Source organism: Chironomus tepperi, unplaced genomic scaffold, assembly GCF_022539635.2.
Source record: "Chironomus tepperi strain 1889 unplaced genomic scaffold, CSIRO-AGI_Ctep_v1 contig_364, whole genome shotgun sequence".
NCBI lineage: Eukaryota > Metazoa > Arthropoda > Insecta > Diptera > Chironomidae > Chironomus > Chironomus tepperi.
This window is the reverse complement of record NW_027226486.1, coordinates 3,022,701-3,035,482: the sequence shown is the minus strand read 5'-3', so window position 1 is coordinate 3,035,482 and position 12,782 is coordinate 3,022,701. Positions and strand designations below refer to the sequence as shown.

Here is a 12,782-nt window from a genome sequence, read left to right as displayed (position 1 = left end):
ACATTTATCGTCGCAATAGTGATCAAAATAAGCCGTCAGAATGCCGTTAGAGCAACTTAGTGGCTTACGCGTACCCTAGAGGCAATGGCGTGCTCTCAAAAGCAGAGTAACTTAAAAATGTGCTCAACTAGTATAATTAATTGCGTATAAGCGATGCCCTAGCAAACACATTATGTGTCCAGGTAGGTTGCGTTACCTGAGCGGCACAAACAACATTTAAAATCATAAAAGTGGCTCGAAATCAGCCGTTATGATGCCGTCAGAGCAACTTTGCGGCATGCCATTAATAAGTAGGGATGCCTTACCGAATACGTTGTAGTGTTCGAGTTAGTCTCTCCATATTGCTTGGATTTGAGCCATAGTAAAGAAAAAACCATACAAAAATAGTATTTTGAAAATTATCATAAAGCTTTAGTACCAAATTGTCTATCCTAGACCCTACAAAAACCGTGAAATTATTATTTACATACATTCGATGGCCGCTCAGATCAATTGTGATTCATGGCTTTACTAAGATGGCACTTGAAGCTAGGTTTATTGTCTGTCAATCTCTAATCTCTAGCAGACAAAGCGCTTGAGCTCAAGAATAGAGTAAGTTGAGAGTTAAGTTGCCCAGCTAGTATATTATTTAAGTAAAGCAAGCTCTTGAGAACATGCTATTTGCCGGTTAGTGAATGTCAAGTGCATCCCTGTCTCTGTAAACAGTCAAAATACTAGAACATCACAAATGAACAATTCTCCAACAAACCATTATTATCTTATTGGCTTTATATTTTCTTATAAGAATTATTTAATGTAGCATAACTTGACTTAATTAATTTCAACACGCAACAAATATCAAAAAGAATTGATTCAATTTAATTGAATTTAAAACCAAACAAAAATGTAGAAATTATTATTAAAAATGTTACAAAGAAATATACAAAGTCATACTGATAAATGATGATTACCTGTTTAAGTCACTTAAAGTGATACAAATTATTTGTTTAATATTATATATTATAATGTCCAAAATGACTAGATTTAATTGAATCTATAAAAGATTTATGTGCAAAATTTGAGTGTATGTTGATTTGTAAATTGAATGACAAAAAAAAAAATAACAAAAAAAAAATCAAAACAAAAATAAAAAGATGATGAATATCAGACAAAAACACATGCTAAGTGTGTAGCAATCAAAACAAAATTCCTTAGTGCGTTGTTCTTTATTCAACACGTTTTTTTTGTGCCGCAAAAGAAAGAGATTAACGTGTTGTTTTCGTGTCAGTACGTTTTCATAATGATCCTTCTTTTTTTCAGAAACGTGCATCTCATAAAATTTGTAATTTACATAGTTTAAGAGCACATTGTTGCTTATGTTTGCCCTGAGGCTGTGTTATCATCTCTTACAAAGGCACGGCTATGTGGTAGAGAGAACATACATACGTTCTGAGACAATAAATATGAAAAATATTGGCAATTGTCACAGAATTGTCTGTAAGACTTGCTAAACAAGCGTCTGTCACAGGTGCCTGTTTTGCAACTCTATAAAGCTACAATCCTATGGATCATAAGTTACATAAGGATGTAACATTAATCAAAAAGTCCAAAAACTATCAAAATTTATCCCAATATGATTGATCAGCTACAATCTAGGTGACAGAGCCAACAACAGTGTCATATGGAAAGCACTATGTTGTAACCTAAGTTCAATATAGGTTATAGTAAGTAAGTAAGATTGATCAGCTCTCATACTCTTGGTGTGTCTCAGTGGTAAATTCTTTTGAAAATGCCATGAGTTTGCATGTCGTGCTGTGGCATCTTAGTGTACCTCCGATTTCGTTTGAAAATGCCATGAATTTGCATGTCTTTTGCAGCTTTGGTCGTTGTTAACCATTAAGGGATTGGTCAAATCGTATGCAAATTGTGTGTCGCAGCTCAATGTGCGTAAGTTTTTAGAAACGCTATGAATCGCATGTCGTTTGCAGTTTCGGTCCTGGATAGCCACTGTGACAGTAATGGCTTATCTATGTGCCACAATCAACTAGTGTGGCCTATATAAACCTTTGAAAATGGCATGAACTGGTTTCAGTCGTGACCAACAACCAATATGTTCCATGCCGCAGAAAAAGGTCACCTACCTCTTACCTACCTCCTGGTCACACCCATAAAATAATCATCAAATTCAATTTTATTTTCTTACTCACATCACAAAGTTCTGCAATTTTTTTCTTTCCCTACTTTTTTATTTGAAATAAAAAGTGTATTTTTAAAACATATGGGAACGTGCAAAATGCAAGTAAATAACTATTATTAAGGAATGCATGCCAAAAAATGTCGGAGCCGTGAAAATTAATTTGCGATGATTGTCGTGATGATTGAGTGACTATTTTTGAATAGTAGGAAATAAACAGCATTTGTAATCATTATGTAAGGTGATTATTGGCTATTTTGAAAAGAAATAGATGACATTTGGTTGGAAGTAATGGAAAAATGGACATAATAAAGTGATAGGGGATGTCTAGGCGATGCAAAGTGAGCTGCATGATGCGAGAGGCACTGTGATTGTGAAATTGCATGCTAGACTAGACTGGATCTTGATCAGCGGTTTGCAACTTTTCATTCTTCGCGGCTCTAGTGTGTCGTGACACACAGGTTGCACAGTATTAATCTAAATCAACTAAAAATCAAGTTTGAAGTAGATATGGCAACAAGCCAAAGTGGACGACAATATCAGTCTAGTTATTAACTAGGCATTATTTCAAATAGCCACTAGGGAAGTCAACACATCACAATTTATGCTTATTTGTCATTACAGTATTTATTTGGTTTATTTTCCCACGTGTATTCTGTTAGTAATGCCAATTTTCAATTTGCTAACTAGATTAGCCTAATTACAAATCCTTATCACACTCGTGTCACCATTATTTTGAGCTTTTTATCAATTTTTTTGTAGAGTTATGACATAATAGCTTATTTTATAAACTTAGCTTTTAAAAACATTCTTACTATTGATATTTACATTTGTAGCAGCCGGTGTTTTGAACAAAAATTTGCCGGTAAATATTGAGTTAAATGGGTTTTTCTCAGTATATGACTATTATTTGTTATTTTTTCGATAATTGTTTGAGGCAGAAGTGTAATTTGGGTATGATTCAGCAATTTGGAACTAAATCTGAATCTGGAAGCTATATTAATGCCTTTATTTGGCAGTCATAAGGAAGCCTAACTGGGACAGCTAATATAGACAGCCTAACGAAGCTTCCAAATATTCTTCAATCAAGGAGCTTTAAAAGAATCTTAAAAGCTCCTTAACTGATCATTCATCATTCGTTCCGTCGGGATTATCAAGCATTAATCTTATACATTCTAAAAATAAAACAACAGATTTAAATAAAAACTGAATTTATTTAAAATTAAATATTTAAATAACTGTCGTATCCAAACTAGTCATCAGACTATAAAACTTAAGTGTGATATAAATGACATTGAAATCCTCCTTAATATATTTATCACAGAGATCTTACGTGTATTTTATGCAAAGTAAACACAAAAGATGCGCTTAAATTCATCGGCACATGGACATAAACTCGTGTAATTTTTCAAGAGTATATTTGCTTTTTTGAATGATCTAATTTGTCGTATATTGTACACATCAGAGCGAACTTCTGTTGATGAATTGGGAAACAGTTTTTTAATTACTCATCTGACTATTTTTACCATTTTAATACGTGTGGATTCTCAATGAGTGTAAGATGAAATCTATCGAAATGATCACGTAATACTTTGTTATTGGCTTAATCTGACACGACTTGGAGTTACAGGCGATTACTTATGAATCGAACAAGCTAGCATGTTCATCTAACCAGTAAATTACAGGTGAGTAAGCTCTCGAGTATGATCTTGTTATGGATGTCTCGAGTTTTCCATACAAAATCCGAGTCGACTTCGAGCTCTTGCTTACTTACTTTGCTGGTTGTACAGATCAATTGTGATCCATGACCTTTTTTAGACGTCTCCTAAAGCTGGCTCTATCGCTGGTTTTCGTCGGCCTTTTGCCGATACCAAACGCCATGCTACATCTATCTAACAGCTTCTCTCTATGAGTTCTATGGAATTGGCTGGCAATTAGAAATAATCGGCCGATGGACCTGATTTCTCCGATTGCAGCCACTTCGGTCAATTATCGGTACAGCTTCTCTGCTTGAGTTCTTAGGCCTTCCTTGTCAGCTTTAAAATTTGACTTAAATACCTTATTAAATGGAAGTTCCTCAGGTCTACTAACAACATGTTCTGCCCAACGGAGCCTGTTCATTTTTCAAATAAGATTTTGAGCTCTGCTCTCGCAAAAAATACCTCAAAAATCAATCTTTTATTGCTCATCCCCATTACATGCTTTCATAATGCTTGTTTACTCAAAATAGCCACGCTTATCTTTCATAAAAATGCTAATAGCATGTCCCATTATTTTCCATATGATAATACAAAAAATGAAGACACGATTGTGGATTCTATTTTTGTTATTTTTTTTTATATTCACATTTATCTCCAGTTTCGCTTGATTAGAGTCTGAGTTGAATGAAATGTTTACATTCTGATTTTTTTTATGTATAAGAATTTGGTTGCGGCATGCTTAAAAAATTTGCACACATGGCATTCATTTCAGCACAAATATCTGTTTATTTATGGAGAATTGACACAAAAGTGTAAATGCACTGCTGTTATTTATGAATCAAAACAGCGAAGCTTATTCACCAAATCTTGAATATTTTTGCAGCACACCCAGAGAGCACAGTTTGTCCATGCAAATATTATTAGTGACGATTTCAATTCTAAGACATTGAAGCTTAATACAGTCAGTCAAACATTGACATTCATTTATTGCGATGTTTCCAAAATATCAAATACAAATAAATCCAAATTTTTATTTTTTTGTTGCGTATATACTCAAATATTTATGGACGATTGGCATGTACATGATATCAGTTTGCATGTGATTTACTTATTGATAAGATAAATTTAATAAAAATCTGCAACAAATGATTAATTGTTTTTTGAAAAAGGTTGTTGGGGATTTCCAGGTGAATTGGAGATTGACAGATGACACATGCTTGCTGATTGTTTTTAATTAATGGGGTTAGGGCTAATTAGACTCAACACAGTGCTTGTTGATGGTCTGTAATTAATCGGCTTAAGCCTAACCTGAGTCAACTCACCCACACCTCATCTTAGCCAACCTCTCATCTTTCAACCTCACTTTTTGGATGAATTCTTCAATTTGCTTGGGGTTTGGACTTGCATGTCATACAACTAACCCTCAAGCGAGAGTTGAACTGTGTTAGTATCGACCCAAAATTGATGGGTTTATTGTATTTTTGCATCAAAAAATCCACGAAAAATGAACAAATTGTTCCAAAATATCTAATTTTATCAAAATTTTCAAATCAACGACAACCTCAACCAACAAAAAGGATGCATAAGCAGCCATATGACATTCTACAGAATTTATAAATAACTGCCACGTGGAGCTTTGAGTCACACGAGACCGAATGGAAAAGTTGACGAAAATTTACTCAAATTTCCTCAATTTGACTCATATGCTTCCTTACTTACTTCCTTAACTGAGGCGCACGTAGACCTATTGCCTCGCGGAGAAAACGTTTAAAAAAAACAATCAAAATCATTCTGATTCACTCCCAGGGCTTCTATCGAGTTCCAATCAATAAACATTTATTGCCAAATGATAAGCAACCACAAAGGTTGAATTGTTTATCTCAAAAAGTTTATATCTAGAAAGCTTTTAAAATCTTTAAGTAGATTCTCATTGTTATCTTAATCGCTACAATCAATGACGCACAGTATATTTGATAATATTGAGGCTTCAGAGTTGTTAATTATTGATTGTTATTTGCACAGCTGGTAAAACATTATTACACAAGGTTCAATAAACTTTCAATTGTAAGTACTTGAAGTAGTTGTTGCAGAATGTTATAAGCTATAAGGAACACTCATGAACTACGAATTGTGTGTTGTTTCCAAAGGTCGAGGTTGAATCAAATTTTGAGTGTTTAAGGGTCGAATTTTGCATATACAAGTGGATTTTGAGCTCTGATTGCTTCCAAAGTCCCATATGAAGCCTTCTCTTATCAAGTCTTGTCTCGAGTAGGTTCTGCTTCAGATCCTTTAGTTCCCTATCACGGATACATTCATTAAACCTAATTGGATGTCATCTACATTTGTCAGCGATATGGCTTTCTCACGAAAGCGGCTTACATTTGTTAAAATTAAATGCATCCTTGCCGGAGACTTAAACGCGCCGTGGTGGAACCTTCTTCACTTTTGTTGCTCGGGTTTGATACCCAAATGACATCAATATTGACGCATCAAGCTGGAATTTCCATCAAATTTTGTTCAATTCTGCTTATTGCACCTGTTATATAGATAGAGAAACTGCACGCATCTCTCAATTCGCAGATTGAATCTTTAAAAGCTACTTAATCACAAAACATTACAAAATTTCTAAGACAATTGATAAAATTAAGAACTAAAAATCCCAAAAAAATAGAAAATAAATTTTTATCAATCAATTGATTTACAGCCTTACTTACTTACCACTTTTGATAAGTGGCATAATATGGATTTGATTGAAAATTGTCGGCGGTATAAAAGCAATTTTATACCCAAAAGTCCCTTAGTACATCTTGACGTACCCGCGAGAAAGTATGAAGACGTTAGTAGTTTTTTCACTATTATTCTGTGCTGCATTTGCCTACAGCAGCAACTGGGCTAGCATTGAACCAGCAATTGTTGGTGGTACAGAAGCCCCTGCACATGCCTATCCATTTATGGCATCAATTCACTGGGTCTTGAATTGGCCATCACCATCAAGCTCACACACATGCGGTGGTGCTCTTATTAGCCGCAGATGGGTATTGACAGCTGGTAAGTTTTGTTTGGTGATTTTGGAGGATTTGGCAAGCAATTGCTTGTGTGCATTTTAAATGCGCAGGTCTGCAGTTTTTGGCTGTAGCTTATAGTACGTCAGAGGCTGTAGTCCAGCAATTTTGGATGAATTCAAATATTTTGTAGCTTATGTAGTGATAATTTGTGGATTAAGCATGGAAATAATTAAAATTCTAACCTCAATCTAGCTCACTGCTTGACCGAATCACCAAGTCTTGGACGTCTTGATGTACTTCTTGGCAACCATGATCACCGCTTTATTGAACCTGGTTTAACCAGAGTTGAAGTTGACCGCAGTGTATCCATCCTTCATCCAGATTGGGTAAGGATTTTATGACAATTTTTTACATCTTGACTAGCTTAACATCACTAATTCTGACCTCCCTGGGATGAATTTTGTGACTTCTTATTCTTCATATCCAAAAATAAACTAAGTTTTTCTCTCTTTTTGTTGTTTTTTTCTACAGGTACCAGGTAAGCTGACTTCTTCTAATCTATTCCACGTGCTGACAACGAAGATGTGAAAAATTCTTGAATAACTTCCTTGAATTGAAATCTGTCACCACATGTTTGTGGGTCATAAAAAATAAATTTGTGAAAAACATCATCAACAATTTTGTGGGGATGCCGTGCCTTAATTTATGTATTTTATTGATATTTTGTTTAGGTGGTGGAGTTGGACCTGAAGATATGGCACTTCTTTACATGTTTGATCAAGTCACATATTCACCAACAGTTCAAGCCATTTCATTGCCACCAAGAGAACATATTCCAACTGGAGTCGGTTAGTGACTGAATGTATTTCACAATATTCGGAAATATTAACAAATTTGTTATTTTATTAGGTATCGCTGCTGGATGGGGTTCAACTGGACCATTGGGATTGACTCTCCCAAATACTCTCCAACATGCTGAATTGCAATTCATTGACATCCCAACATGCCGCGCTCAATTCGATGCTGCCAATCTTAATGGAAGTTTAGTCGATTACACAAATGTATGCACTGGTGGTAGACCCGGTGGTGGATTAGCTGTCTGCTCAGGAGACTCTGGCGGACCATTGTTCCAAAGACAAGGTTCAGGTTTCGTCATTCAAGGTGTTGTCAGCTGGGGTGTAGTTCCATGCGGTAAATATTTGAATTTTTTGTTTTGTCATCAAATTCTTGACATTTTATTCCTTAATAGGTTCCAACAACATGCCATCTGGTGTCTTCAAACGTGTCTCAGCCTACACTGACTGGATTGGTGATCACACTGGATTATGGCCTTAAATTCCACTGACATTTGATAACACTTGATTATGATGACGCAATAGAATAGTTTCAATAAAATAAAATCAATGAAAATTTGTGTTGACTTCCTTGCTATAATTTTATATTTCAATGTCTAACGTCTATAAATAGTTATTTACTATAAACATATGGATGACTGCCTTATCAGCTTTGTTATTATTAATTAATTATTCTGACCGGAATATGTAGCTGTGATTTTGCTAAATTTACACCAATGTTTATTGATAAGACAATTATCAGTACAGCGATGCATTTAAACGACTGCAAAAAATGCTCCAATTGCGCGTCATTTAAAGACTTTTAAATTAAAATTTCCCACATGTGCTGAATTTTATGAATAAATTTTTGTATTTAGGTGATGTGGCAAAGGCAATGAAAATCAATTTTTTTGTCAATCTTCTTTTTGCACACTTCGTAAAGCGTGATGTCACTAAAGTCGATCGCGTCGTTTAATTGGCACAGTGCCGTTCATGCTGTATAATCTTCTACGTGCTAAAAATCATCTAATTTTACTGCAAATTAATATTATTTTTTTCTATGTGAGTTGTTATGAGGATTTTAATGCAACTTTTCACACTTGGATGTTCTCAAAAGCAAGCTTGTGTTCATTAATTAGTCTGCAGAGGTGTAGTTTGGGATTTTTTGTAAGAGGGCTGATTTATCGGTGCTGGTATGATAGAGAACAGAACTCGAAGTCGACTCGAATTTTATTCGATACTTGAGTCGACTTTGCAATATAAAATCACAGTCGACTTTGAGCTCTGCTAGGACATATCCAAAAATATAACATTGCTATGCTTAGTGAATCATAGCAGTGGTTCCGCACTACCCAGAATACCCTACGCTCTATAAACAAGCACACTAATAGTTCAACGCTTAACAATTAGGACCTTAGTTGGACATGCAGCTAGTAGGGGAGGGAGAGGGTAAAATGATCCAGTAGCGGAAATACAGAGAAAAAGCACTCAATAGCTTAGTAGCTAGTTCGAGTAAGCATCCTCCAGGATCATTCAAACCTCCTACCCCAACTTATTGAGCAACCATTTTCAACTTTCGTGAGCCAGGTTTGTAAAACTGCAAGCCTGATAATTATTAGGTACAGCAGGGTATTGAGCAGAATTGCATCTAAAACGCAAGTCTACGGTTCATGGTCGAACCCAAGCTTCTCTTTACAAAAGTATCAAAATGCCTAGCAAGTTCCCTTTTTATGCCATTGATCTATAACATTTGATCCTAAAATAGAACTCTAGAAGGACATTTCAATCAATTTATGGATGTATTCGCCTTTAATGTCTTGAATCTCAAACAGCCACCCCTAATTCCACCCCTGAAACTCAATAAAAATTATTCTTTCCGCCATAAACTTTTATGTGAGCTAATAAAATTAGAAATGCAGACAATTTAGCGACAAGTGATGATTCCTATCTTACTTTACATATTGAATGACTTTAAATAATATTTTGACCTAATTTATTGAGCATAAACACAAGTATTTTTCGCATAAATAACAGAATTAAGGCATTTAAATATTCCATCGCGATTTAAATTTTTAATTAATTAAATCAGAAGAGTTAGCGCCATAAAAAATTAATAATCATAACAATAGCTAGCTATTTCCATGTAAAGAAAAGTTGTAAAACTAAACAGTGAGTGGTTACGTGCTAATGTTCACTTATAGTAGCTTGCTATCATAATTTTTCTATGGAAATTTCACCGTAATAAATGTGTATAAGAAGTTAATTAACAAATCATCGTAGCTTATGATGCTCACGAGTTGGCATTTTATAGGCTTATAAAGTGAAAATATTTAAAGACAATTCATCTATCCGTGAGACATAAGCTTTATTAGTCTTTTGTTCTTTTTCTTCTTTATTGATGTACAACATGTTGCGCATACTTACTTCTTTTGTAATAGCATGAAAATACATAATTTTTTTGATGGACTTAATAAATTTTAATCTTGGCGCAGCAAATTGAGTCTGTTTTGACATTTAATTGACCAATAAATGTTTTAATATGTAAGGCAAGTGCTAACTTTTTGGTGATAATTTATTGTTGCTAATAATCTTGTGTTAATCGTTCATGTGAAGCATCTGGTGTAAACAGATGGAATGATTTATATTTATAGGGATGAGTTGGTCTCTTTGTGGTACAGAAATGGACTGGATTTAACGATCAAAATCTAAGCCAGATTCAAAAATCCATGATTCTACCAGATGCGCAACCATGGAAGAGCCTTAGGGAGCTTGCCCTCTCTTCTACGTCTCCAAGAATTAAGGCTTAATGCTTATTTCGTTGACGAAAGTGCACGAAGACCCATTGCCGCATTTAGAGTTCGTCGGAAGCTGTATCTGTCTATAGATTTTCTGCACTTTTTTATAGAGCCAGCCTAGAATTGGGACCACATAATAAAATTGTCTGGATACACCCTTGGTTCCTTTTATTGCTATTTTGCCGGTATAATCAAATCTAACACTCATTATTCTTCATACATACGGTTGCCTAGCTTGAGGGGTGTAGAAGGAAGTTTTTGACGCTGTAGAGGGTTAAGTCCCCCTAGTTCTACGCCCAACTTCTCTTCTCCACCTGAATACGCCTCTGTCTAACTCAAACTCAACGTTAATCACTCAAATAAACTACATTTACCGATTCCAATCTCCATAACTTCCTGAATATTCATATCTCAAGCAAAATTCTCGGCATCATGAATGGACATCTAAAAATAGAAAAGCTTTTTAAAATTCCGATCAGTTATTTGATTTATAAACATAAACTAAAACCACATCTGCACACATTGTCGCCATATTTTGCAATAAATTTTAATCCCGCTGAGATTTTTATTGCTAATTAAAAGCTCCGATAGAAGACTACGTGCCGACTTAGTATTTATCACGTATGGTTAAACAAATCACAAATTGATCAAATCTAGTTTGTCATGTAGCGCAAAAAATAAAATTGAGGTCTTCTTGCTGAGATCTCGCGGAGATAGTGAAAGTCAAAAAATGGATAACAATTGCAACTGTCAATTAAGGTAAATGTTGAGTTAGACACGATTTATCGATTAAACATTGAATTTTGGCATTTAGATGATTTGAAGTGTGGAGTGTGGAGCTGTATAATTAGTTGGAGTTTGGTAATAAGTTTGATGAGTTGTGTGATCAGCTGTATTGGTTCCCATTTAGATAGCATTTGTATTGAATAATGGCAAACGTCAGATAGTAATAGAGCTTATTTTAGTTAGCATCTATAGGAAGCTGGAGCTATGGCACCAGACCAGAGTGATTCTGATTGGATCCGAGATCAAGTCAGTCATTTCAGCCTCTGGTCGGATTTGTGGTAGAATAACCGTCAAAATGAACGAAAATCCATCGAAAGACGAGCATGACTATAGCCTGAAGCCGAATTGCATCAAATCTGGGCCGTATCAAGAGTCACGCTGGTCTGGAACTGAATTTTCCATTTCTTGAGATGCATTATCCCTCTTCCTTTCATTCTCCTTCTGCATCTTCCAATCTCCATCCCATCAAGTAAACCAAAATTCAGCCATACCTAATCAAATCTATTAACTTCCAATCCATTTTGTCAACAATACTTAACAAATTAATACTAAATTAATCGCATTTAAAAACAAAAGTCCGATTTAATCACAAAAACATTTTTCCGGGCACAAGATTAAGACATAAATCGATGGAAATTCCATTACGTAGTGGATATGCACGATTAATTTCTTGTTTCTTTCTACATATGAATTTTCGTCTCTTATGCAACATAACCATTTCTCAATTCTCATTATGCACTGCTGCTGATACTCTCTTTTAAGCTTCATAGAGCTTTTTTCACTCTCAATATTGTTCCACATTCCAAAATGCTTCAGAATCTGAACTACAGCACAGTGTGTACACAATATTCATTTCATCATAACGTTAGTTCTTCACAAGACTTTGTTTGAATAAGTACGGAATTTTTATGTATTTATCGCATTTGTTGATATTGAATTTGAAACGAGGTATTTGACGAATAAACACTAAAAAAGACTTTAACGCGTATCAAGAACAGAAGATTTTTTGAGGAATAAAACATAAAATTTTGTGAAATAAAAAAAGTTTGAAGTTCCAAATGGTGTAAAAAATAAAAGGAAATAAAAAAAGTGACAATAAAATTTGTTCTCAACGACTATAAAGTTTATTAGCTGTGCTGTGCCTGATATATGGTGTGTTTTTATGTCATTAATATTATTATGTATAGGGTAGTTGGGGTTTATTTACTTTGTTTACTCCGCTGACTGTATTGATACTGTTCAATTGTGATAAATGTCATCCTAAATGGATTAGGATGTTATGTCTGATAATTAGGGTCTGCTTCCTTAATTTTAGAATTTATCTGATATTTAAGATGTAAAATAATCTAAAATTGAGTGAAATTTTGACCAATTTTTATGATCTGTGTTGAAACTGCCAGTCGACTGGCCGCCATCCTTAAGTAAATATTAATAGAATCAATAAGAGAAGTAATTGTTTGTTTAGAACTGGATATTAGATCACATTTGAT

General features: G+C 34.6%; 2 protein-coding genes across 2 annotated transcripts in view; both read left to right on the top strand.

The window, feature by feature from the left end:
• Positions 1–6,665: 6,665 nt before the first annotated feature.
• LOC139095467 (complement factor D-like) lies at positions 6,666–8,288 on the top strand. Its single transcript, XM_070646820.1, has 6 exons — positions 6,666–6,921; positions 7,131–7,264; positions 7,410–7,420; positions 7,461–7,726; positions 7,788–8,069; positions 8,128–8,288. The coding sequence occupies exons 1-6, from the start codon at positions 6,702–6,704 to the stop codon at positions 8,211–8,213; spliced, it is 999 nt and encodes a 332-aa protein (XP_070502921.1). The 5' UTR covers positions 6,666–6,701; the 3' UTR covers positions 8,214–8,288.
• Positions 8,289–12,176: 3,888 nt separating this feature from the next.
• Positions 12,177–12,782, top strand: part of LOC139095276 (uncharacterized) — a 31,533-nt gene continuing 30,927 nt past the window's right edge. Inside the window, exon 1 of the mRNA XM_070646573.1 lies at positions 12,177–12,444. The gene's annotated coding sequence lies outside the window, so the exon portion shown is untranslated. The remainder of the gene's footprint in view (positions 12,445–12,782) is intronic.

Bases quoted from the DNA above. Each gene is read 5' to 3' on its own strand.
- LOC139095467 (XM_070646820.1), top strand. From the start codon at position 6,702: ATGAAGACGTTAGTAGTTTTTTCACTATTATTCTGTGCTGCATTTGCC. The intron at 7,727-7,787 runs GTTAGTGACTGA...TTATTTTATTAG, and splicing joins ACATATTCCAACTGGAGTCG to GTATCGCTGCTGGATGGGGT. The intron at 8,070-8,127 runs GTAAATATTTGA...ATTCCTTAATAG, and splicing joins CTGGGGTGTAGTTCCATGCG to GTTCCAACAACATGCCATCT.